Genomic DNA, 24,577 nt, shown 5'->3' with positions numbered 1-24,577 from the left:
AAATTTTGAGACCACAAAAATTTTGAAGTTTAAATAATTTACTCTTCAAACTTCAGAGAGTGTCAATGTGATTTCTACTTTAAAAGGAAAAAAAATAGTTCAAAGTTTAATAACCGCATGTTTAATCATTTTTTTACTTGAACACGTAATGTCCATTTTCATGAATATTAAGTAGGTATACTGAAGATCTAAGTGTGAAAGACTTCAAAGTGTTAGTATGTTAATCTCACTCTAAATGTTCTCAATATATACAAACACATATAAATTATAGATACAAGCAGTTATATATCTACATTACAATATATGAACACCATTCTCCTTTCCTGACATATGGATATGAGGGAAAAGTAATAAATCTCTGTGCTATTTTAGGCAAAAAAAAAAAAAAAAAAAGGCATTTTAAAAAATAAACCTTTAAAGAATAGTTTCAAAAATAAAGTTCAAATATTGCACAAAATAATTTAACTGCAAAAATTACTATGTACTATAAAACAATTTTTTTTCATTTGTTGAACTCTATATTAAATTCCACTTTCTAATTCTATAAAAGAATTTATTGGAAGTTTCCATTTAGCTGTTAAATGTTTACATTCACTTTGATGGGAATGTAATTTTCAGAAGTTAACTGAGCCTTTGTCTTAAAAGCTCATCTATTTGAGTCTTATACATATTTTTTACATCTTCAAGATCTAATCGAAGTTCTTCTGCCTCTTCTGCTTTCTCTCCATACATCTGCAGAATAGTGTTGTATCTTTGATCCAAATCCTATAAAACATATTTGTTTACAATTTTTTAAATAATTGTAAAGAAAATCTTTAATATTATATTTATATTATCATAAATGAGCCACCAGGAAACATAACAATCTAAATAAAAGTATGTAGACATCTCTCATAAAAGTTAAACTCATACTTCAGTCTGTTGGAATAAAAGTAAAAGGATAAAAAACACTCTAAGCCAGATGGCAATCAACTTAACATATCTCTTCACTAAATCTACAATTTCCCCTACATATAGCTTAATCTGTCTTTTCTCCCATTAATTTCAGCAAGTTTGATGAAATTTCAATCTCTTTGATTCACTGTAGTTTGAGTATTACCTCATATTTACCCTACAAGAAAAGTCAAAGGAAAATATATCCTTATATGTGGCTTAACAGTGATTCCAAATGCCAAATATGCTAACTGGGGTGATACATATAACACCAATCAATAAAATACTACTAAGATCATGCAAAAGTTCAAGATTATTAATGAGACTTGGCTGAATGAAATCTAGTTATTTTCCTATACTGGGCCTAACCATGACTGTGAAAATTACTGCCAATGTGTGATGTGAGAAACAGGATAAGATTCATCTGTAAAGTTCTTTATTAAAATATTAATACTCTTTAATTATCAAAGAAGTCACTAACACATACACATGCATTTTATGTAAACTAAAATAAGAGATTTAATGTAACTGGACTGAAATATTTTAGACTCATCCTTAAGTGAAGAACACTTACTCTTAGCTGAGTTCGAAGTTTGGGTATCTCCTTCACTTTCTCTTCAAGTTCATCATTTTGATTTGTTAGTTTAACTAGCTCTTCAGCCATTATCGAGCGTGTTTTTTCTAGACTGCCAATTTCTAGCTGAGAAACATGACCATAAAGTAATTTAAATCAAAATATATCTTGTTTAATAATCCCACTAATGTAAACATATTAAATGTGCTATTTTTTTAAGAAATAGATATGTCACCATGTAATAGTAAGCTAGCTTTTTCTTAAGTAAAAGGGAATAGTGGCCAAAAAAGGGTTTCCACTTTCCCCAGAGGTTCACCATTTATAGGGTTTACTATGAGAGAGAACTAAAGAAAATCTAATCATCTGTTTGAAACATGCAACTCTTTTTTTCCTCTCTAATTTAAGGAAATAGTGTATACTTCAGTTATTCTAAATTACTACAAAAAACCCAGAGAAATACAAACAAACTTTAATGTAGCACCCACTATGTCGGTCCCATTGGAAGAATCTATCATCAGCTACCAAAGAAGCTCATGTGTGCTCTCGTGCACAGCACTGGGCTACACAAACGTATTAGGTATTAAGGTCATTCTGATCCATTTTCTTCCAATTCAAGGACATCTTCTTTAATAGAGTAATATTTTCAACTAACTAAAATCATTTAATAAGAATAGAAAAGTTCTACTTTTGAGTGTATCAACTTTAACAATGAGAATAGGTAAAACATTTTAACATTTTTCAATGCATTAAGTTTTTAAAGAGCAAGATAAGACAGGAAGATGCTCCCTCCTCCCCACTCATGATGTTTCCTTTCATGTACAGGGTGCTATAGTTAAAACCTCTCTCATCACCTTTACTCCTTCCTCATAGTGGCAGCTGGAACAACTCACCTAGGTGGTAAATCTGGGAAGAATAAAGTGGGTGTGCTCAGCCCACCAACTTCTTTTTTTTCATGTTTGGAAAAAGCTGCCTGCAAAGAGCTCTCCGCTCCTAGATGCCTACGAGTCTTACCCAGGCAGGTGACAGCACCTTGAGAGCCCTGCTCCAGCCCAGCGTTTGCTGTAACAGTCTCCCTAATGCTGGCACTCAGTTAGCAGGCTCGTTTTGCTTTCACCATTGGCAAAGTTCTCCAACTAGCCTTTACCATTAATGTATGTGATTTATTTGGGGCTTCACATGCCACTGTTTCATTTTATTTCTCAATCTGCTCAGAATTCAGGTGGAAATGAAAGGTGCTAATTATTGGACCTCAAAATTTCATTTACTTTTAAAGTATGTTTAATTTTTTTTTTTTAATGGAGGTACTGAGGATTGAGTCCAGGACCTCACACATGCTAAGAAGCATGTGCTCCACCACTGAACTATACCCACCACCCCCCATTTATCTTTTATAATACCTGTAAATGAGTAATTTCTCCTTCCTTTAGCTTTAGCTGAGACTGTAGATTTTCAATAATGCTTGATCCCGCTCCCATCCTTACAGCATCATAAAGATTGCTTCCATTTGCTGATACAGACATTGGTCCAAATGAGTGATCATGAGGCTCATCCTATGTTAATTAAAGAAAGCACATACAGGAGTAGTCTCTTATTACAGACTGCGTTTCATTATAAGGGTCAAACAAAACAGTCTGGTCAACTCTTATTTTAAAATGACTTTCTCAAAAGCAGAAATCGTCTGTATTTCCTCAGTGCAGTAGCCTGATCTTACAAATGTGCAGATGAACAGCCTACAGAAGGGCAAGGTCACGGTGACATCCCAACTGCTATGCACATGCTCCCTCTACCATTGTCCAGGGTATGAAGTAAACGCGTGTGAGAAATAAAACATCACCTGAGACAGAAAAGACGTCTGTAGCCCTACCATATCAACTCCACTTATTGAACTTGACCGTGACATTGTGGGAGTGCTAGAAACAGAAAATGGCTTCCGTTCCTTAAGGAGTGGAAGAAAAAAAAAATTCAGTTCAGATTGAAGAGTAAAATGATAATTTATTTACAAGTAAGACACTTTTCTAGGATTAGTGACAACAAAAATTCATTCTAATTGCCTCATAAAATGTTACAGATACGATTTCTGAAGTCGTAGCAAAGGCACAATATTTAGTAAGTTGAAAGAGTAGATAAACTTGGTCAAATCATTTATTTATAATTATCCATTTATATAATACAACAACATAATTTGGTTTATTTTTAATGGAATGAAAAAGTTTTTGTAGAAACAATTGTATGAACTGCTTCATATTATATAACATACCACCAATGAAACCTACTTCTTTAGAATAAGATTACCAATGAGATTTGCAAACCATAAAGCTTCTGGCTTATCTATTTTATTTTTACTGTGTTTTTTTAAAACAATTAAATTCAAAAGGTAATTTCAATGTACATATAGGTGGTTTTACTATATTATGCTAACTACTGAGTATACTCCAATCCTTTGGACTCACTTTAGAAAAATTATCTTCATTGACCAGAAAGAAAGTGAACAAACCAGTTTTACTCCCTATGGGCCAAATGAGGTGCATTAGCGTCAGTGAGAGTCCACAAAATTAACTTAAAAGGGGGCAAGAGGTTCTGTAATTCATATCCTAGAAATCACAGATCTCTTTGGATAAACTCAAATTACTCTGGATCTACTCTGAGCAGGACACTGACTGTGCTACTAGAATCCATCACTCTATTGATTTTAGACATAAGAAATGGTATTTACAAAGAACAGCTGAAATTACAAAATGATCATTAATCACAACAGCTGCTAATTGGTTACAACAAAAAGAAAACAAGATGAAAATCAAAATTCAGTACCTTTTCTTTTATTGCTTCTTGAGTGAAAATTGCTTTCTTCCTTTCTTGTTCAACTTTCATTTTCTCCATTTCTAACTGACTATTCAACAGCATCTGATGGAGACAGATACAGTTAGATAATTCCCATGATACTAAGTCATCATCATAAGTCAATCTCAAAGTCAGGAACATAAGGGGGAGGGTACAGCTCAGTGGTAGAGCATGTGCTTAACATGCACGAGGTCCTGGGTTCAACCCTCAGTGCTCCGGTAAAAATAAACAAACAGACAAACAAACCTAATTATTTCTCCGCACCCCCCCAAAAGAACAACAAACAAAAGAAAAGAAAGTGGGGAAAAAAACCCAGTTCAAAGTCAGGCAGGAACATAAGGCATATACTCCTATTTGTTTTACTGCTAAAGACCAAGTTCCAAAAGCAGAAACATCACCCATTTCATCTTGTCATCTCTTTAGTTCGCTACCATCCCCAACCACTCTCTAATGGAAGCCCTAAGAGTTGAGCAAACACAAATAGAAATACCTTTTCTTTCCTTGTCTCTTCAAGTGTTCTTACATATTCATCTTTTAGGTTTTCTAATTCTACTTGGTACCTATCAAGCCAGAGGGAATTAAACAAAACAAAAAATAAGATAGCACAGACTATTAAAAATTAACTACTTTATTAACTTTTATATACTTTTGTAACTTTTATATATTTAGTAGTCATTTTTACAACCAGCTTGATTTTCCAACTGTATTTTCCAGATGACACGGGTTTTATTCAGAAGATGAACTACTACTCTCGTGCACTTTATTTATTGGAGCTCTGGGTTAAGATTTCACTTAAAAAGAGACTTTCTAAAAAGAATTTTGAATACCACCATTCTATAATATATTCAGATTCTGTAGAAGCTTATTAGGGAGTTCTATGAAAATGTCTGCAAAAAGCAAAAGTTCATATATTTTACTTCATAAATCATTTTTACTCGCTACTGTTTTTTTAAAGTAAAATTTCCAAAGAAAAACTCAGAGGATAAAAACACTAATCATAGCCCTAATGTAACTTCAGATAGATGGCTTTTATAGCTTGTGGTTTCTGAAGAACTCAAGACATTTATTTAAAAAGAAGGGAACAACCCATCAAGCCTTGTAATATAAAAGTAACTCCAGTGAGTGGTCTTCAAACTAGTTTGTGGTCACAGACTCTTTAAAAAAATCTTATTAAAGCAATGAAGCCTTTCCCTTGAAAACGCAAGTACATTCAGAACATGCCAAAGAATTGCAAGAGCCTACTACGCAAGGTTCAATGAATCCCAGTCCTATCTTGCTGTAAGATCCTAGTATTAGTGACTCTGACTTTATAAACACTAGAAGTATGTATTTTTTAGATCTCAGTACTATGAAGCTAAAACCAAAACATATTTTTTAAGTGCTTTAAAAACGTGATGAAACTACCAACAATAATACTCAAGAAAAGTACTCACCTATTATTTTCATCCTCTAGTCTTCTCAGCCTACTTTTCTCTGATTCTAGCTGGGCCTGAAATCTACTGTTTTCCTGTCTTAAGAGAGAATTCTGTGACTCCATGGAAGACACCTGAATTTTGTTGGCAAGGAGTTCTTCTGTAGCTGCACGTTCTCTCTCAACGGCTGCTGCCAACAGAGCCTGGGATTCACCTGGTTGTAGGATACAGAAGAAAAAATTACACATACATGTATTTGAGAGGCCAAAATACCACGTAGATACTGACTTCAAACTTTTAATGATGCAAGTAGCCACACTTAAAAACTTGTAACTACTTGTTGTACAGAGACAAAAAAAACCTTAATTTATGCCTGCTTTTTCATTTTTCTCACCAAAATATGTTAATTTGAAAGTGGAGTCATGTATCAAAAGAGAAGTCAATCAGCAGACAGTGCTGGATCAACTGGATATTCAAAGGAAAACAAAGATGAACCTCAAACTAACTTTCACACCATATATGAAAATTAACTCAAAATGGATCATAAACTTAAGTGTAAAACAAAATATAATGAGGGGAGGGGCAAAATTAGTGAGAGGATTATGAGGTACAAAGCTATCAAGTACAAAATAGGTAAGTTACAAGGATGTAACATACAGCACAGGGAACATAGCCGGTACTTTACCGTAACTTTATATGGAGTATAATCTATCAAAACATCAAATTTCCATGTTGTACACTTGAAACTAATATATTATTTTTTTAAAAAACTGTAAAACTTTTAGGAAAAAAACAGAAGAAATCTTTAGGATCTAGGGATAGGCAAAGAATACTTAGGTTTGACACAGAAAGTTTGAGTCATAAAAAGAAAAACTGATCAAATGGACTTCTTCAAAATTTAAAATTTTTGCTCTATGTGAAAAAGATGAAAAGACAAGCCACAGACTTGGCGGAAATAAATGCAAATCACATTAGCTAAAACTAGCACCTAGAACACATAAAGACATCTCAAAACTCAACAGTGAAAATACCAACAATCGACTTAGAAAACAGGCAAAAGACGTAATATAGACATTTCACCAAAGAGGATGTTCAATGAAAAAAAAAGCACAAAGAATGACATTCCCCAACATTCATGAGGAAAATGTGAATTAAAATCATAATGAGATATCACTACATACCTGTCTGAATGACTAAAATAAAAAACAGGGACAATACTAAAAGAAAATGCCGGCAAGAATATAGAGAAAATGGGTTAATCTCACACACGCAACCACTTGGGAGAACAGTTCGGCATGTTCTTAAAAAACTCAACACACAACTATCCATACAACCCAGCAACTGCACACCTGGGCATTTATCCCAAGAAATGAAAATTTAAGTTCACACATCTGTACAGACAAAATCTAGATCCAGCTCAGACATCCTTTGTCAGGTAGGTAAACAAGATGTGTTACATACATGGAAAAACACTCAGTGATAAGAACTAAATCTTTGATACACACAAGAACTTGGATGAATCTCCAGGGAATTACACTGAGCCAAAAAAAAAAAAAAAAAGCCAATCCCCCAAACGTCCTATACTATACAATTCTATTTATATACCATTTTGAAGTTCCAAAATTTTAGAAATGGAGGATAGATGAGTGGCTGCCAGAGATGTGGGACAGGAAGGGAGGGCTGTAAGGGTGGTAACTGTGGTTATAAAAGAGCAAAATGAGGGACCTTTGCGGTGTTGGAACTATTCAGTATCTTGACTGTAGTGATGGATACATTAACATACACACGTGGTAAAACTGTATAAAACTTTATGCACACATAGACACATACAGACACACACAGATGCATGCACACACAGAAGTACCAGTAAAACTGGGGAAATCTGAATAAAATCAGTAGTTTGTTTCAAAGTCAATAACTTAGTTGTCATATTCTACTATAATTTTGCAAAATATTAATATTTGGATATTGGTGAAAGCGTGCAAGGGGCCATTCTGTATTATTTATTATATATTATAAATGTATATGAGTTTACAATTATCTTAATTGAAAATTTCAATTAAAAAAAAAAGACTACTGGATAAGATTCGGAGATTTAACCAAGGCAAGAATTCTCACATTTTTCCCCCACCAAAGTAGAACTAATAATATCTCTATTTAATATTTTATATTGTTCTATACTGTACCTATGCTCTTATTTATAGCATTATACGTTTGTCCTGTGGCTTTGCGTGCATTCCAGCACAATATGACATATCTGAGGGTATGTAGGCTCCAGCTTAAAAGAACACAAAAATAATGGCTTCTAGCTTTCATTTACTGCTAAATAAACATTCATTTCAGAAGGTGTCATTTTTGGATATCTCATATTTCATAACAAATGGGTCTCAAAAAGTTGTCCCAGATAAATGATAGACCTAAAATTCATACCTACAAATTAAACAATACGAAGGTTCATCTGTTCAGTTTTGTTTTTTTTTTAAGCAAATGGATCTATTTCCAGACAAAAGCTTACATGGAACTTAAAAAAAAAAAAAAAAAGATAGACAAAGGAGGCACTTTCATTAAAGCAGCCTAGAGGGAGCCCAGCACCTTACCTACCGAGCTTCCATCTCATCATGACGGCCAGCACTGAGATATCTAAGGGAGACACCGAACACTGTCTGAAAGCCACTAACCTAGTTCACCCCGCATGATTTACAGGGAGTAGCCCAGAGAAAGTAAGTGATTTGCTCCAGACTGCTTGGCTGGATGATTCAAAACAAAACATAAAAATCCGGAGTCCATATCTCCTGACACTCTTTCAGGCCTGCTTTCATCACTACACCATGATGTCTCACAAATTATAGTTAATTTTAGATACAGAATGGACACAGGCATTTTTTATGATTTGCTACTTTCTGGGTTATCTAATATATATACATACAACCTGTCAGTGCTTGAATAAATATCTTGGAAGAATAATTTTCTTTAGAAGCAGAACATGGCATCTTAAGACTCCACAGTATCTGTCTACTAGAATTTGATCTTGAGCCACCTTAGATCTGTCTCTGCTCTTGGAGTTCTATCACTGACTAGAATCATATCTGGTCTCTACCTCCTACACTACTGCGGACAAGCTAGAAAGAGGTCAGATTTAGCAATGGACAAGAAAATAATTAAGTACAACAGTCTGTAAAAATGAATGAAAGAATAACATGAGAGTATTTTAGATGGTACCTGAAGCATCGTGTAAGGAATGGTTTGAAAGAGACGATTAATAGAAAATAAAAGTAAAAGAAGAGAAGAGGTAAAAGATCTATAAGTTAGACACATAGTAAACCATCAGATCAAGTGAATTTCAATTTCATACCATTACTCTAATTCTACAAACAAGATGGAAGGGCTTCCGCACTAAGCTTAAGAACTAAAGCAGTTACCAAGTCTATCAGAAAGATTCTTCTCTAACTTCTCCCACGACGACGTCTGGGACCCTAGAGTTGCTTGCAAATTTTCTATCTGTCGAAGCAATGGTCTTGTTGTTGAAGAAACACTTTGACTCAATTCTTGGTTTCGATTCTCTGCTTCCTGGAGTCTCTGAATCATGACATTAAGTCATTACTATTGACAGCAATAAAAACACTAAAAACACTAGCAAACAACTTTATGAGAGATTCCTGGAAAAAATTATTTCCCCAAGGAAGAACTGTTTTTTGTTAAATTATTTTCTAACTATTCAATCTTTCAGTTACAGTTAAGTTGCATAACAGAGTAAATAAGACCTTCTTTATAGAGCATTTCTAAGATAAAGACAGCTTTTGATTACCTGCAGGTAACAGAGTATCATCCAAACCTCCCAGTAGTTGCCTCCTCATCCAAATATCTCTAACTATTTATAAAAACAGAAAGATCACTCTAAGTTGCATTTTCTCTCCCTTTTCCTATACATGTTCACTGACTGAAAATTAATGGGGTGGTGGTATAAAAATTGGGCATTGCTTATCAGCCCCACAGTAATCAAAGTCTGATAATAATAAACCAGCCATGAAAATATAATACTGAGTATATATCTATTATGATAAAATTATTTTCTATAAAACAAAGTTAGGGCTTTTCTTATACATTTTTAAGGTGCCTACTTTGATTTTATTCATATAAGCCACAAAAATACAGCAAATATGTATGGTAGTTATCTTCTCAATTCCATGAACATTACCCCACTGAGTCACTTTTTATTTCTAGGAAAACACATCTCAGATTTGTGTTTAGGAAAACCATGACAAGTACCTGCTGGAGTTCACTGATCTCATGGCGTAAATAATCCTCTTTTCTGGCAGCTGCTTGTTCTGCACGCTGCAGTGCCAGCCTAAGGTCCCCAACCTGTATGAGAACCAACACACTATCATAAACAGCATCAAAACATTTGCTATAACTTCCTGCTAACTATGTATTTTGTGTTGTGTTGACTTATTGTTCATGTGTAATAATCTATATTATCCAATGAGCTTTTATGTATGATTATCACACATTCCATTCACGCAATTCCGAAACCATATGTGTTCAATATGAACTTAGGAAAGCACTATTGGGAAGAAAAAAAACATATATATATATACATATATAAATACGTACAAGGACCAGCCACTGTCATACAATATAGGAGGAGAGTCAACGCATTCATAAACATTTGCAGTGTAAGACAGAATGTGGTAGGAGCTGTATGAGCTATAAAAACTAGCTGCTATATTCATACACAGCTGCACACGTTGTAAACTGCTATAGCCTTTCTGGAAAGCACTATGGCAACACGTTTAAAGAATCATCAAACTTTTTATAGTCTTTCACCTGATCATCCTAGTCCTGAGAATTTACCCTATGGGAGCAGATCGGTAATCTTCTCTACACTGTTAACTAGACTAGCAAAAATAAACCAAACCAGAAATATTAGCAGTATCTACTATCTATCAGCAGTAGTCTACTTTTGCAAAGTTGATACAACATGAATATACCTAATAAAAATTATGATGAACATAAAAACATGTAGAAATGTACAATTTAGCCTTAGATGAAAAAACTATAAAATATGATATTAATTATTAAAAACATACACGGAGATAAGGACAAGAAGGTCATACACAAAGCCGACAGTACTTGTAAAAGGTGATGATATTTTGAATGTAGCCCCACACACCCTCTATCGCCCCTTCCGCCTATTGTATCTATCCCAGTGAGACACTGGCAGAAACACAAGGGGTATGTGGACCATGGTGTGATTTATGACAGCAAAGTACTGGAAAAAACCCAAATATCCATCAATGAGAACTTAATAAATGGTATAATCACACAATGAAATACTATAAAACTACAAAACGGAATTTTTTAAAGCTCTACGTTCTATCATGGAGCGATCACCAGGATGTTTTATTAAGTAAATAAAGCAAGCGGTAAGTAAGTATAAATAGTAAACTATATTTTATATAAGAAGGATGAGAGAGATACAAGTAAATATGTGTAGAGGTTTGGTTTTCCTCCTTCATTTGAGGTCCATGGACGCCCACAGATGTTATGAATGAGCTTAGGAGTTAGTTACACAGATTCTCCTGAAATTATATGCAGTGTTTAGTATTTATCTGCATATGTGCATTTCTATGGTAAGAAGGTCCTTAGTTTTCATAATATTCTCAAATAAGCCTGAAATTCACAAGAAAATAAGCAATACTGGTATAATGTAAACAGCCCTTCAACAGTTAAAAACACACACAACTGATTAGTTTGGCAAAATCCAGTACCCTTAGAAAAGTGCCCAATAGCACCATAAAGGAAATGTAACGCATGTGCCACTACATAAGGTTTTATTCAAACTAACTGATGGATACTTTATTTTGCAGAAGCACAAAGACTGTAAAGACAAATTTAGCACCCACTGCTTGCCTGAATCGCTAATGTTTCTTGCTGCTGACGGGCGTCTTCTTGGGCCTTCTCTAGGGCTGCAGAAAGTTCCTCTTTAGCCCTCATTTCACGACTCAGAGCAGCTTCCTGGGCCTCACTGTCCTTTGCAGCGTTGGCTTTGTGGAGATCAGTAAGTTCTCTTAAAAATATTAAATAGATAATTTTTTATTTAACATAATGTATAGTTAATTACATGACCAAATTAATAGAGTTGTCATGGAGATTTCCATGAAATCTACAGAACGAGGAAGAGGCAACACATAATGAATACTGATTACAGGGAGGACCCTCTGCTGCACCTGCTTTCACCAGTCACAAGCTCATGTAGAGCAGAGTTTATAAATGTTATTAGTGGTCAGATAATATAAAAAGGGTTTCTTCAACACCCTGCTCTGATAATTGGTTGTAAATGAATTGCATATTTGTTCATTTCCTTACTTGTATGCACTATCAAGGGCAGCCTGAATACTTCGGTTCTTTTCTTCAAGTTCATTCATGTCTACTTGAAGTCGGCCAAGATCTTTCTCTTGGCGTTCTACCACAGAATTTAGTTTCTTAATATTTTCTCTGTGTTGTTTCTCGACCTCTTCTTTGCCATCAAGGACCTATATTTTGAAAACAGACAAAGGTATTTTTCAATTTAAAAACACCACAGTAAATAACTGTATTCCAGGAATCTCAAGTGTTGTAACTATAAAGGAAAGTCTTAACATTCACTATTAAATTGCTTGAAAAATTCTTCCCAAGTGATATACCTCAATAAATCATTCCAAGTGTTTTACAAACCATGGCCAACCATTCATATTGGAAGTAATAACAATATATATATGTATAGAAGAGATAATAGTCACCTGTTTTAAATGTTGTAACTCTTCTTCTAGCTCTTTAACTTTTTTGTTTAGCTTTGCAATAATATTTTCATTTTCTTTGTCTTTAGCTCTTAATTTCTTAATGATGTTAGAATTGTGCAGCTGCTGTTTGGAAAGTTTTTCTCCTGGCAAAGGCAAAAAAGTATAATTTCAAATAATAATGATTCTTTAAGAATGTGAATAGAATGTTTTACCTAATCAGTGACATAAAATGATAGAATATTTTTAAAATCACAATGCTCTAACAGTCTATGTTAAACTGAATTGGACAGGAATCATCAATGAATGCTAAAATTACTAGGCAGAAGGATGGTGGGAAACAGGATATTTACAGTCTTGAAGAATCACTCCCACATCTACTTTCAAATGGTTTGGCAAAAGGGCAGTATATGCCCACACAGAGAGATATGGAGGAGGTGTAGCTGGATGTTAATAGTTGATGAATGTAGGTGATGAAGTAATCAGTTACTCATTGTAGTGTGCTTTCAGCTTTGAGACTTTCAGCTTTTCAGCCCTGAGTTTAAAAACACTTCTGGGGGACACAGAAGCACTATGTGAATACATTCATATGAAATTATTCTATTTTCTCTATAAGGAAGTTCAGTCAGCAGAAGAAAAATCAGCTCACCCCCTGACTAAATTACTAAATTCCAAAATAGTGACATTTGATATTACTATTTTTAATAATTTTTAAAAATTATGAAACCATGAAATTTCCCCTCAGTCTGTAATGTTGTAACAAAAGATAAGTGTTGACTGCCAAGAGGTCTTGAAATATAATTATGTGTTTTATCAACTCTTCCTTCATTCTTTTATTTTAGCATTAGACTGTATTTCATAATTATCTATCTATATTTCCCTCTCGTTAAACTGTAAGTTCCTAAAGGACAGGGAGTATGTTGTACTTATTACTGTATCAAACACAATATCTGACATATTAACTGTTAAATATTAGCTGAATAAGTAAAACAGAAAAACTGAGTAAAATTAACATTTTCACATGAAGGGATTGTTTCCAACTGTTCTCAAACACTTACTCTGGAAATTCACTTATGTGCAGTGATTTAAGTACAGAAATGTTCACCCCAATCCTATTTATAATATTACCATTTAATTTTTTAATACTAACAGTTTAGAAATAAATGTCTAACACTAGGAAAAGAGAAAACAAGTTATAGTATATCCATATAATGGACTTTACTACAACCAGTAATAATGGCATCAAAGCATTTAATGGCACAGGGAAATGTAAAACAAAGAAGACTGAAAATCAGATATATGATCTTAATTATGTTTAAAAATGCATTAAAAAGGGACCGTAAGAAATTAACAGCTCCCTGTAAAACTGGATTATGATCTATTTTTGCTTCATATACTTCCTATAACTTAAAAATTTTCTACAAGCAGCAAGCACTATTCTTATAAGTAAAATGACTTTAATTAAGAAAAAAGAAAAATTCATATAATCATCTTTTCCCAAACTACCTTCTTTCCTATGACATTACATTGAAAAATTAATTCAGTGTCCAATGGCAATGTTTTATCTCATGAAGAATCTTAAATTTCCATAATCCTGCTAAATATAAACCTTTTCACATACAAAGTGCTTAATAACTGAAGAATTACAACACGAACATAAGAAAAAAATTCACTATCAAATGCCAGAACAATACAATGAAACCTTCAGTACCCAAGCTAGAGATTCAGATACTATATAAACTCCAGAATTATAACCATCAAATATCCTGGTTTAAATGAGAGCTCTAAAACCTGTTACAAGCTTTCTTAGGGAAGCACAAAATTCTATTTCTCAGGGAGTTATTTTTTTTTTATCTTCCTAGAAACAAAAAGCTACAGACATAAATCTCTATCTCTCTACATCTTGCTCCTCATTCTTCCATAAATTGCCTATCATTTCTGAGGTTTAAGTCCAAATCTCTCTTGCTTCCAATATTCTTTTATTAGGAAGCAGCAGCTAGTTATGTGGCAAGTACCTTTCTCGTTCTCACAGTATCTTTCATAACCAGCTAAATACGCACCTTCTTCCATTAACCCTTGGATCTGCTCATCTTTCTCTTTCAAAAGGTCTGCAGTTTCACTACTATTTAATCTAGTAGCAAGTTCTTCTTTTATACTTTTGATTTCCTAATTAAAAAAGAAAGAATGTGAATATCATAAAGAATTACTTTCATTCTGGGCATATTTTTAATTTTTTTTCCATATCCAACTAATCACATTCTATATAAAAACTCTTAAGTTTTGTTCTGTTAACCTGAGTTTATCACCTTGGTTAATTAAGAGTAAGTAAACAGCTTTGAAAATCACATAGACAACCTAAATCCAGATATAAACAGGTTTTAATATGGAAATGTAAAAGAGAGTAAGTTAACTTTCAAACCCTTCTTGAGTATCCCTACGTACATTTTCTACAGGTTAAGCATTCTTTTTGCAACATTCAAACAGTACATGTCTCCATTTTTCACTGTATTTCTTTTCTTCATCTGAAACTCACTGCACTTACTATTATGTTATGAAATGAGAGGAAAAATGTGATTTTTATAAGGTTCAATTGACTTTAATAAATCAGAGATTGATCAGAAACATGTTCAGATATTCTAGTTTTAAATTACAATGAAGTATATGGTGATATGAAAAGTGTTCTATGATTTAAAATTTGGGTTTTATGATGCTCTGCAACTAAACAATAGCTAAAATCAACTAACATTTATTAGGTATTTAAAGCATGCTTTGTATCCATTCTTATTTAATCCTCATAACAATCCTATGAGGGAAGAACTTGATTAATCAACTTCACAAATAAGAAAATTAAGACTGAGTAAACTCTGAAGGTCACAGAGCTATCAAGTGGTAGAGCTGTAACTTGAACTCAGGCCTGTGAATCCCTAAAGTCCACGCACTGAACCATCTATAACATTGCTATCCATTTCCAGCTGTCAAAATTCCATCCATCAAGGTCCAATAAGAGTGTCATGTTTTCCATGAAACCTTCCTCAATTCCCCTGATCAGAATTCACGTTCTATGATACCATTTCAAATTGCTTATTCATCTTTATTTGTAATTTATTTCTTTCTGCCCAGTACTATTAATTTATTGATATTATCTGTCTTCCAACAGTAGAAAAGCAAACTCTTCACTTAAGGTAATTAAATTCACCTTTGAATTGCCTATGGCTCCTAAGCTGTGGGTTCATACATGGCAGAACACATAAAATGTGTTAAACCTTAGGACCCAAGTTTTTTCCATCTATAGTTAGTGGTTTGGATCTGTTTCAGATCTATAATTTAAAGTGCACTACAGAAAACAAACATTACTTAAAATCTACTTTCTGAGCTGTATTCAGATGGAACACAGTGGGAACAAGAAGAGGTAAGCTGGTTAGATAGTCTCAGGTTACTGTTAGTGTCTAAAATGATACTAAGTAAAGTTGCTAATTAAAGCAATCAAGCAGCTAGAAGTACATCATTTCTTTCTTTTCTGTAAGAGCATACACAGAAAAATTGTAAATAGTAAAACTGACATTGGTCAAGAAGAAGGGAAACAACCTCCCAAGGGCAAATACTGAGAAATGTTTTTTACTAATAGCTGGGATACAAGCAATAATAACTAATCTTATTTGGTCTCTAATTTCTGAAATAGCCAACTGTTCCAAATGATAAGAATTGGAACAATGGTTTCCAATCAGAAGCAGTTTGGCTCCCAAGGAGATAGTTAGCAATGTCTTGCAGATTTTCAATGATCACAACTGAGGAGGGATTGGGATGGGGATTGGACAGGACAGGGTGATACTGGCATCTCGTAGGTAGCGGCCTGGGATGCTGATAAATACCCTACAATGCACGGGACAGTCCCATACAACATAAAATTACCCATCCCAAAACGTCAACAGTGCTGAGGTTGAGAAATCTTACATTAGAATAAATCAACATTTTATTCTAATATACATCACTAATTGCTAGAAAGTATTATTTGAAAATTACTTTGACTTGAAAGAGTATGTTTGAAGTGGAAGGGAAAGTAACAAATGAGAGTAATGATAATTCTTAAAATTTATTTAGTGTCATCTAGATTTAAGTGTTATTTATTTTGATGTAATTATCACTTACAAAAATTATTCTAAAGATCGCTGCTATATATTTAGCAAGGACTTATCACATAAATTATACAAATATTTGCTTATTTTTTTTAGTATCAAAAATCTGTAATTCTAAAGGTACTAAAAAAAAATCTAAAATTTAAGTGTTAATATATTATGTATGGTATCCTTTTAATCTTACTTTTTTCCAATACCAAAATAGTAATGCATTCCTCAAAAACCTATGTATGTACAGAGTTTAATTAATATTATTTTAAATTTCCATTACCTTTTTAGTGGCATCTCTCTCTTTGCAGGCTAGCTGAGCTTTCTTTTCTGCTTCTGCAATTCTTTGAGTAAACTCATCTTTCAAGGAAGAAATGCTGCTGCTTTCTTCTTTCACTCTGAACATTTCACTAAATTTAAAATAATACTGACACTGAAAATTCTTGTTTATATATCCCAAAGTAAACAAGATGAGTTCAGTTTGGAATGTAAAATAACATTGTCTGTAACATATATCTGACTAAAATAGATTAATTTCAGGCCTGTTAACTTTTAAGAGAAAAATTACCTGCTTAATTTATTTTTCTACAGCTCAAAGAAAAGCCACTAGAAGTTGAAAATGTCACCAATATTTGATGTGTAAAAATTAGAAAAAGGTAAAGAAAAATTTTCATGTTTGAATCCTATTGCCACATTTTACTAATCAATTCCTTAAACCAATACTCAGTATTTTTTAAACTATAATCTCACAGGTTTCTTTAAATATATATTTTAAATCTCTAATACTAAAAGATTACTAATAATAAAGAGAAAGAGGTTTTTTTTGTTTTTGTTTTGTTTTGCAAAGGTATATGCCAAAGGTAACAGAATAAGATAATTTGAAGAGAAAAGTAACCTCTAAGGGTAGAACTAAAATGCTATTCAATTTTCAATCACTATAAACAAGTTAAATTATAAAACATTTTAATTTTTAAAACTTTCCTAAATAATAACCAAGTGTATGGTCACTACAAAACATGTAAAATTATTCACAACTGGAAAATACTTACTCTTTCAGATTATCATAAGCTTCTTCAAGAAGTGCTTTTTCCTTACTTAGTGATAATAACTGAGCTTCCCTTTTATCCAATTTCTCATTCAGAAATTCAACTGTCTGGATGAGGAGAAAAGTCCAACACTTAACTTTAAAAGACCATTTTTACATGCAGGTGATAAGTTGGAAAGATAGCCTAATTATTATAATATATAAAGCAGCATTATCTCATAAAAAGAGGAACACAGTGGACACAGACCAACAAGAACTCATACACGGTGGGTAGGAAAATATAAATTAGTACAGCCACACAGCTGGTAGCTTAGTATAACGCTTGGGAAAACAATTAAGGAGTATCTAGCTGGAGATCTACATATCCTTTCCTACCCGTTTGTGTATAGATCTCCATTTTTAGGCACACCTCACAAGTGAAAACTCCTGCATGAGTGTACAAGAACATTTCCAGCAGTTTGTAACAGCAAAATGTGGGAAAAGAGGACATGTCCCCCAAAAGAGGGAGATTAGATGCAATCCAAAAAGGTCAAAGAAGGAGCTTCAAAGCGTCTAGTAATGTTCTATATCTTAGCCGGCCAGTGTGCATGTAAGTGTTTGTTTCTCCAAAGTATTCTTCAACCCAAACATGTAACTTTTTTTAGCATGACATGATGCTTTAAAAAAATAAAAGTAATTTTAGAAAATCTATTGGCATTTAATTTTAAAATCCCCGGAATATGTCAGTATAAAGCTAAACAAAAAGGAAAGGTTAGAGTATCTTATTCCTTAGGTTCCACTGAGGCAGCAATACACCTGTGTATAAGGGGAGGAATGGTGCCTTTCACAGCAAAAAATAAAATGTCTTAACCTGATGTATGTCTAGATTAGTTTAGAAATCACTTACCTTCTAAAAATGGTTCCAAAATATTAATAATAAATGGTGTTGGTTTCTAGGAATTCAAATTGCTATTATAGCTAGAGCATGGCATTCTGTTTGTGAATAGTATTAAACCTAGGTAACAGAATCTGGCTTTTTTTTTTTTACATTGAATAATTCAATGCATGGCACTTACAGGACATTTCTTCAAGATATCCTGTATCTCAGAGGAGTCTACTAAAGATGCCAGATCCAACTCTATTTCTATATCTAAAAATTATAGGAAAAACCAAAAATGTGACTTAATGCTAAGATGTTATACCACTTCCCCTTTATATGTATTATGTAGAAGCAATCTGTCATTCCTCGGACATTTCCCTCTCTTGTTCATTTAAGATAGTTATCAATAGGAAATATCAAAACCAACATAAAAGGGAAAACAAACTGAAGTAATTAATAACAAAAGAAAAGCATCAATAATCTGAGACCCAATTTTTCATGTAAGATTTACTACAGATAATGTGAATATGCAAAAATTTTTTGACATAAGAAAAACCATATATTTAGATTTGTTTAAGCATTTCTATCTGCAAAGGAGTTGAAGATATCTGTTAACATAAGAAAGTCCCTTTACAAACTAACAAATTAATGAGCACAGGAAAAGGGAATTTTAAGGTGATAAGGACTCAACAGTAAAGGCCTAAGATGGAAACTTTTTTATGCTTAGTTACATTGAAATATCAACTTATGATACCATAGATGCCTTGGAGAAATTTCAAATATTTTAGAATACCAATCATTCTTTAGTTTTAAGGTCCTCAATACCACACTAAATGTGTCTTTTTTAATCAGGACAAATCAACAGGTCACTAATAATCACTGAATATTAAAAACCAATGATTTAATCTCAGAGAAGCATATCAAAAAATCCCCTTCCACTTCCTAGAGTTACCTTGCACATATCTTCCTTCTCAGAAAGTGCTTCTGGATGACTGTCAGCAGCTTCACCCTGCTCACCAACCGCATCTAAGACAGCATGTCCTTCATTTACTGGTGTAGAAGAAACCAAGATATCAGGCTGTTCACAGTTAACGGGAGTTGCACTCCGTCCACTTTCTTCCAATTCTGTTTCCTCAGTGGGCATAATTAATGTTCCATTTACTTCTTCTTCAGGCTTTCCTTCAACAGATTCGACTGTTTTAGTCTTCGGAGTTAAAGGATTAACTATAATTGGTACTAAAGCATATCCCTTGCCTGACAATTCATCATCTGAATTGATTTCGCTTACACTACGGCTGTCTAATGACTGTACACTAAACGAGTCTATCCTTTCAAAAGCATCAGATGAGCAGCAACTCTCAGTAAGTTTTGGGAAATCATCTAGACGATTATACTCAGGACATGCAGATGCTGAGAGAAGCTGAAAAGATGTCTGCATCAAGTGCAGACTTGATTTTGAATCTGCAGTCTCTTGTCTTGAACTTGCCGAGCTCTCACTGATTACACTTTCATGATCTAAAACTTCAATATCACTGGTGGTAGAAGTACCTGATGAGAAGGTACTAACAGGAGGAGAAGGTGTATTGCTCTGCCTGTCTTCATGTTTTTGTTCCTTAGGTTCCAAAGCCATGTCCTTTGTTTCAGCTGTGAGAGGCTGAGTAGACATGTTAGATACATTTTCCCTGGTTGTTTTCACATTAATTACACTTTCAGATACTTTCAAACATACAGTTGACACCTTTGGATCAAGTTCTTTATTAACAGTTTCTTCATGCTTGCCTTCAGTTTCAGGTGGCAGAGCATCTGCAGCCAGAGTCTCCCCCGACACAGGCAGAGGAGAGTCTTTTACTTTTGACTCAGTTGTTTCAGCTGTTCTCGACTGTCCAGTGTGCAAGGACTCCTGTAAGGTGCTTTTCACTTCTTCTTCTGGTCGCTGTGATTTAGCTGGTGGTTTTGATACCACTGGACTCTTCTGAATGGTCTGGACATCCGCTGAAGAGAGAAAGGCACTGAAGAAATTTTCAGATTCATCTACCACAGTTCTCCGAACTGGTTTTGTAATTGCTTTAGGAGAGGTTACCGGCTGACTTTGAGGTTCAGTATTTGATTTTAATCCCCAGGTAGAAGAATCCCATCCTCCACTGACAGGGGGACTTATTCCTTTGACAAAAAAAAAAAAAAAAAAAAAAACCATATATATATATATATTTATACACACACATAAAAAGAAAAATTATATATATATATAAATATTGCATTTATATTACAATTATTATAAATCAATAGAAATGTTTTTTTAAATCTATAGAATACAAACTGTAATTTGTACCTGTTAAACTCCTTGCTTACTACATAATTAATTAGTTCATGGGTTAACTTTGGGCCTTATAGAGAAAACTTGTGTGGATCTGCCAAGAGTAACTAGGAACAAAGATGAAAGACTGGACTGGGCCTGGCCTACCAGAAGCGACTATGTTACTCCTTCCTACAACAAAGTAATAAAGTAATGGTGTATATTAATAATCCATGCTAAATCCAAGGTACATATGCTGCATCTCACAGTGATAGGCAGTATCTTCATTTACAGGTCATGTGTAGTCATGGCAAATAGAATCTACCTTCTATTCAGTTAGTTCTTTATTAATTTTATTCTTATAATGCAATGGTAAAACATAGTTATGAGCTAGACAGACAGCAACACTCAAAAACTGAACCAAAAATACTGGTGACAAACGTCCTTTTCCAAAGATCCAAGTAAACCTATGGGAACAATAACTTCTAAAGAACAAATTCATTTCATCTACTTAATGCAAGCTCATTCTCCAAGTCCCACTCTCCAAACCCACTCTTTGAGAAAGCTTTGTTCTCTTGCAAAATTCCAATTTATGTCAGCAATGAGTAGAAGGTCATATGAATTTTAGAAATGTGCATTTTTTTTAGAATTATCACCTTTTGATAAAGACGGTAGTTTACACTATGTATTTTTGAAAACACTAAGGAGAAAATAACTATCTTCTGGGCAAAAAAGGTAATTATATCATAGAAATATATGTTACTACAAAACTTGATGATAAACAAAAAATGGCGTATTTGCTAAAATATTTAAAGCATTTCTTTTTAAGTCTGCTGATTAGTTTAATTAAGTCATCTTAATGAAGGATAGAAGTCAAATTTGAATCCTGGACAAAGTTTCATATAAATAGCAGGATTATGTGATACTCACTTGTATTACTCCATTGTGAAGACTGTCAACTTTGAGTGATGGCAACACAAAATGCACGTGATCAATAAACATTTATAGCATTTGACTAAAATCTGAGTCTATTCTGAATAACCTATTTTTAAAAGACGACTTATTGAGCAGCATTCAAGCCCCAGGTTTCATAAAAGGAGTATCCTTATATTACAACTTATATTGTCTTCTTTGAAGTTTAGTAATTCAAAATGTGGGGTAACCTGAAAAAAGGAAGTTGAGCTACTCCAACAAGGTCCTATAACATTTCGAGAAAGTAACAGGATTGTGCCATACACACGAGCCAAAATATCTTAAAGAGGTGCCTCAAATTTAGGCCCTGACTTTTCAACAATGTAAAATTAAACAGAGAAATCAGGAAGGAGTAGTCAAGAATAACTTACTCTTTTTCCCAGTGGTCCATGCCCCCAAACTCGGCCAATCTTAACCCCCACACACCAAAATGCTAAATTGTTCCTTTGGTTTAGAGCCAAAAGCAACTAAAGATCCCTGAAAGATGAAGCCCAAGGGCTCTGACAAGGAGAGACAGAGCTGTAAGAACCAGAAAGCGATGCAACCCGAAATCGCGGGCCGGGTCTCCACGGATGCTTTCCCTGCGGAGGCCGGCCCCGGCCCGTGGAGTGGCCTAGAGGAAGCGACTGAGCTGTCTCAGCCTGTGGTCCTCTGCTGTGCAACACAGCAGGGATCACCCTAACTCGAGCAGCTGCTGTCAGGACAGAAAACCACAGAAGAGCACAGTGGGCACTTTCAAACACCAAATGCTCCCAAAGTGTTCTCCCTGTCTCTGTCGACTGATTTGGATGTGGGCTGCAAACAGCGTCCAGAGCCACGCAGCCGGTCCAGGTTCGGGGAGGCCGTGATCAGGGCTAAGGGGGAGGGGGGGGGCGTGGGGCTATGACTTACGACCACCGAACCAGGTCCCTGTGATCCTCGAAGCCGGCGCACAGGTAACGAGGGACCCGGAGACGAGTGTTCCCGCAGGAAAGCGGCAAAGATCAACTGAGAGACAACAACAGCAGCGTTTGGGGACGGGCCGGGGGCAATGACTTGTTCGGCAGTCAGCTGCTCAGCGAGGAAGGGGCCCGGTCCCCCCCGTCACCTGTTGGCGGCCTCAGGAGCTATGCCCGCGGGAGCGCGGGGCCGCCGCCGCTCGCGCCCTTACCCGGCTGTCCGTACGGAATGGTCTCGGCCCAGGCGCTCGGCTCCTCTTCCTGGATGTCCAGGACCCTGTCGATAGACTTCTGGGCCTGCGACAGGGCCTGCTTGGCGAAGCTGGAGAGCTGGGAGGCGTTGAACCAGCTCATCGCCCCTCCTCAGCCGCCGGTGGCGGCGGCGGCGGCGTCACCGAGCGGGAAGGCTGAGGTTCAGGCCGACGGTCGCAGGCCCGGGGAAGGGTGCGTGGAAAGCCTCGCCCCTTCTCCACGCGGCGGGCTCTGTCAGCGGGGGGCCATGCCCCGCACCCCGACGGTCTCCCGAGAGCCGGGGCTCTGCCCCTCAGCGCTTCCCTCACAGCTGAGACGAAAGGTTCCGACTGCGCAGGCGCTGGCTGCTTCCACGTACACAACCCGCAAGTCCGGGAGCCCGGAGTTCCGCCGACAGACGGAAGAACGCGAGGAACGTTGACGTCACATCCGGGGCTCTGGGCGCGCCACTAGTTACCGAGGAACGCGGAACGCTGCCTATTGATACCGATTCCAGGCGGAGTGCGGGAATTCTCGGCCACCGGAGAAACTCAGTGGCTACCAGCAGGGGCATTTTCCCCCAGAAGAAATAAGCGAGTTTTCTTGTGGGTTCCTTCCTGGAAAAATAGCTCTCGTATTTAGAGCGAGCGCCTCGCCAGCAATAAGCGCAAAGGGAAGTTTGGGTCTCGCCTTTCTCTTACTTGGCTCCTTGTCTCAAATATTTAATCAGTTCTGTGTCAGTTTGGCCTGAAGGAGGAACTCCGGGTTTGGGTTTGTCTAAAAATACTGGGCATTGTATAAAAGACCTGATCCAGCCCATCTAATGGAAGCAAGTAAAAAGCCGTCTTCCACAAAGAGTAACACGTTAGAACAAGCATACAAAAGGCACAATCTTCCCCCTCGTGATACAGGTCCACTCTCGGCCCCAGTCAAAACAAACCTGGAAAGTGTTACTACTCTTAACGTGTACTGTGCATATTTAAAATACAACTTTTTTTGCATGCGCTCTTCAAATTGGTGGCCTTCCTAATTTAGTCAGCAGCTGTCTGGTTTGGCCCCCATAATGTTAAATATAAAATTCTACCAACATTTAAAAGCCATTATTTCATACAAAAGTCCAGATTTCCAGCTGATTTTGAAAAATACGGATACCAGCATGCAACAGTCAGCTGTAGTAGTTGCCCCTCTTGACAAATAATTTTCACTCCAGTGTGCCACAGACCCCACTAATTACATCCTCTTACACCTTCCCCGCTGTGGTTATTTACCTTACCTGTTTGTCCCCTAAATTTGAGTACTTTACTTCACTGCAAGGCACCATGCCATAAAGGAATTGTGATTTTTTAAAACCAGATTTAAACTCTGCCCTTCAGAAGTTATGATCTTCCAATACTTGAACTTCTGTAAAAATCTGCAAATTGAAACTCTCACAATTTAGTAATCTATACAAGTAGTACTAAATAACTCGGATAACTTCAAAGAGCTTAGCTAAGGAGCCTGAGGAGGAGGTCAGGTTAGGGTTGCAATCCCTCCCTGTTCCAAGCTTGAGGTAAATGACCTAAACTTTATAAAACTATTTAGCTCT

At 35.5% G+C, this 24,577-nt stretch overlaps 1 protein-coding gene across 2 annotated transcripts; it reads right to left on the bottom strand.

Moving 5' to 3' along the window:
* Positions 1-374: 374 nt before the first annotated feature.
* TMF1 (TATA element modulatory factor 1) lies at positions 375-23,384 on the bottom strand. Of its 2 annotated transcripts, XM_010951956.3 has the most exons (17): positions 22,974-23,383; positions 19,511-20,718; positions 17,704-17,807; positions 16,938-17,064; positions 14,594-14,699; positions 12,537-12,679; positions 12,124-12,290; positions 11,668-11,824; positions 10,024-10,116; positions 9,177-9,333; positions 5,779-5,971; positions 4,836-4,905; positions 4,316-4,408; positions 3,342-3,443; positions 2,905-3,057; positions 1,508-1,633; positions 375-765 (listed from the first exon to the last, which is right to left on the bottom strand). In XM_010951956.3, the coding sequence occupies exons 1-17, from the start codon at positions 23,113-23,115 to the stop codon at positions 622-624; spliced, it is 3,285 nt and encodes a 1,094-aa protein (XP_010950258.1). In that variant the 5' UTR covers positions 23,116-23,383; the 3' UTR covers positions 375-621. The 2 variants fall into 2 exon arrangements, with proteins under 2 accessions (XP_010950258.1, XP_045370387.1); XM_045514431.2 differs by lacking the exon at positions 3,342-3,443 and having other exon boundaries at positions 22,974-23,384.
* Between the last annotated feature and the right edge of the window lie 1,193 nt (positions 23,385-24,577).

Source organism: Camelus bactrianus, chromosome 17 (assembly GCF_048773025.1).
Source record: "Camelus bactrianus isolate YW-2024 breed Bactrian camel chromosome 17, ASM4877302v1, whole genome shotgun sequence".
Classification (NCBI taxonomy): domain Eukaryota; kingdom Metazoa; phylum Chordata; class Mammalia; order Artiodactyla; family Camelidae; genus Camelus; species Camelus bactrianus.
Note: the sequence above shows the minus strand (reverse complement) of the source record. Positions and strands in the feature narration are given on the sequence as shown.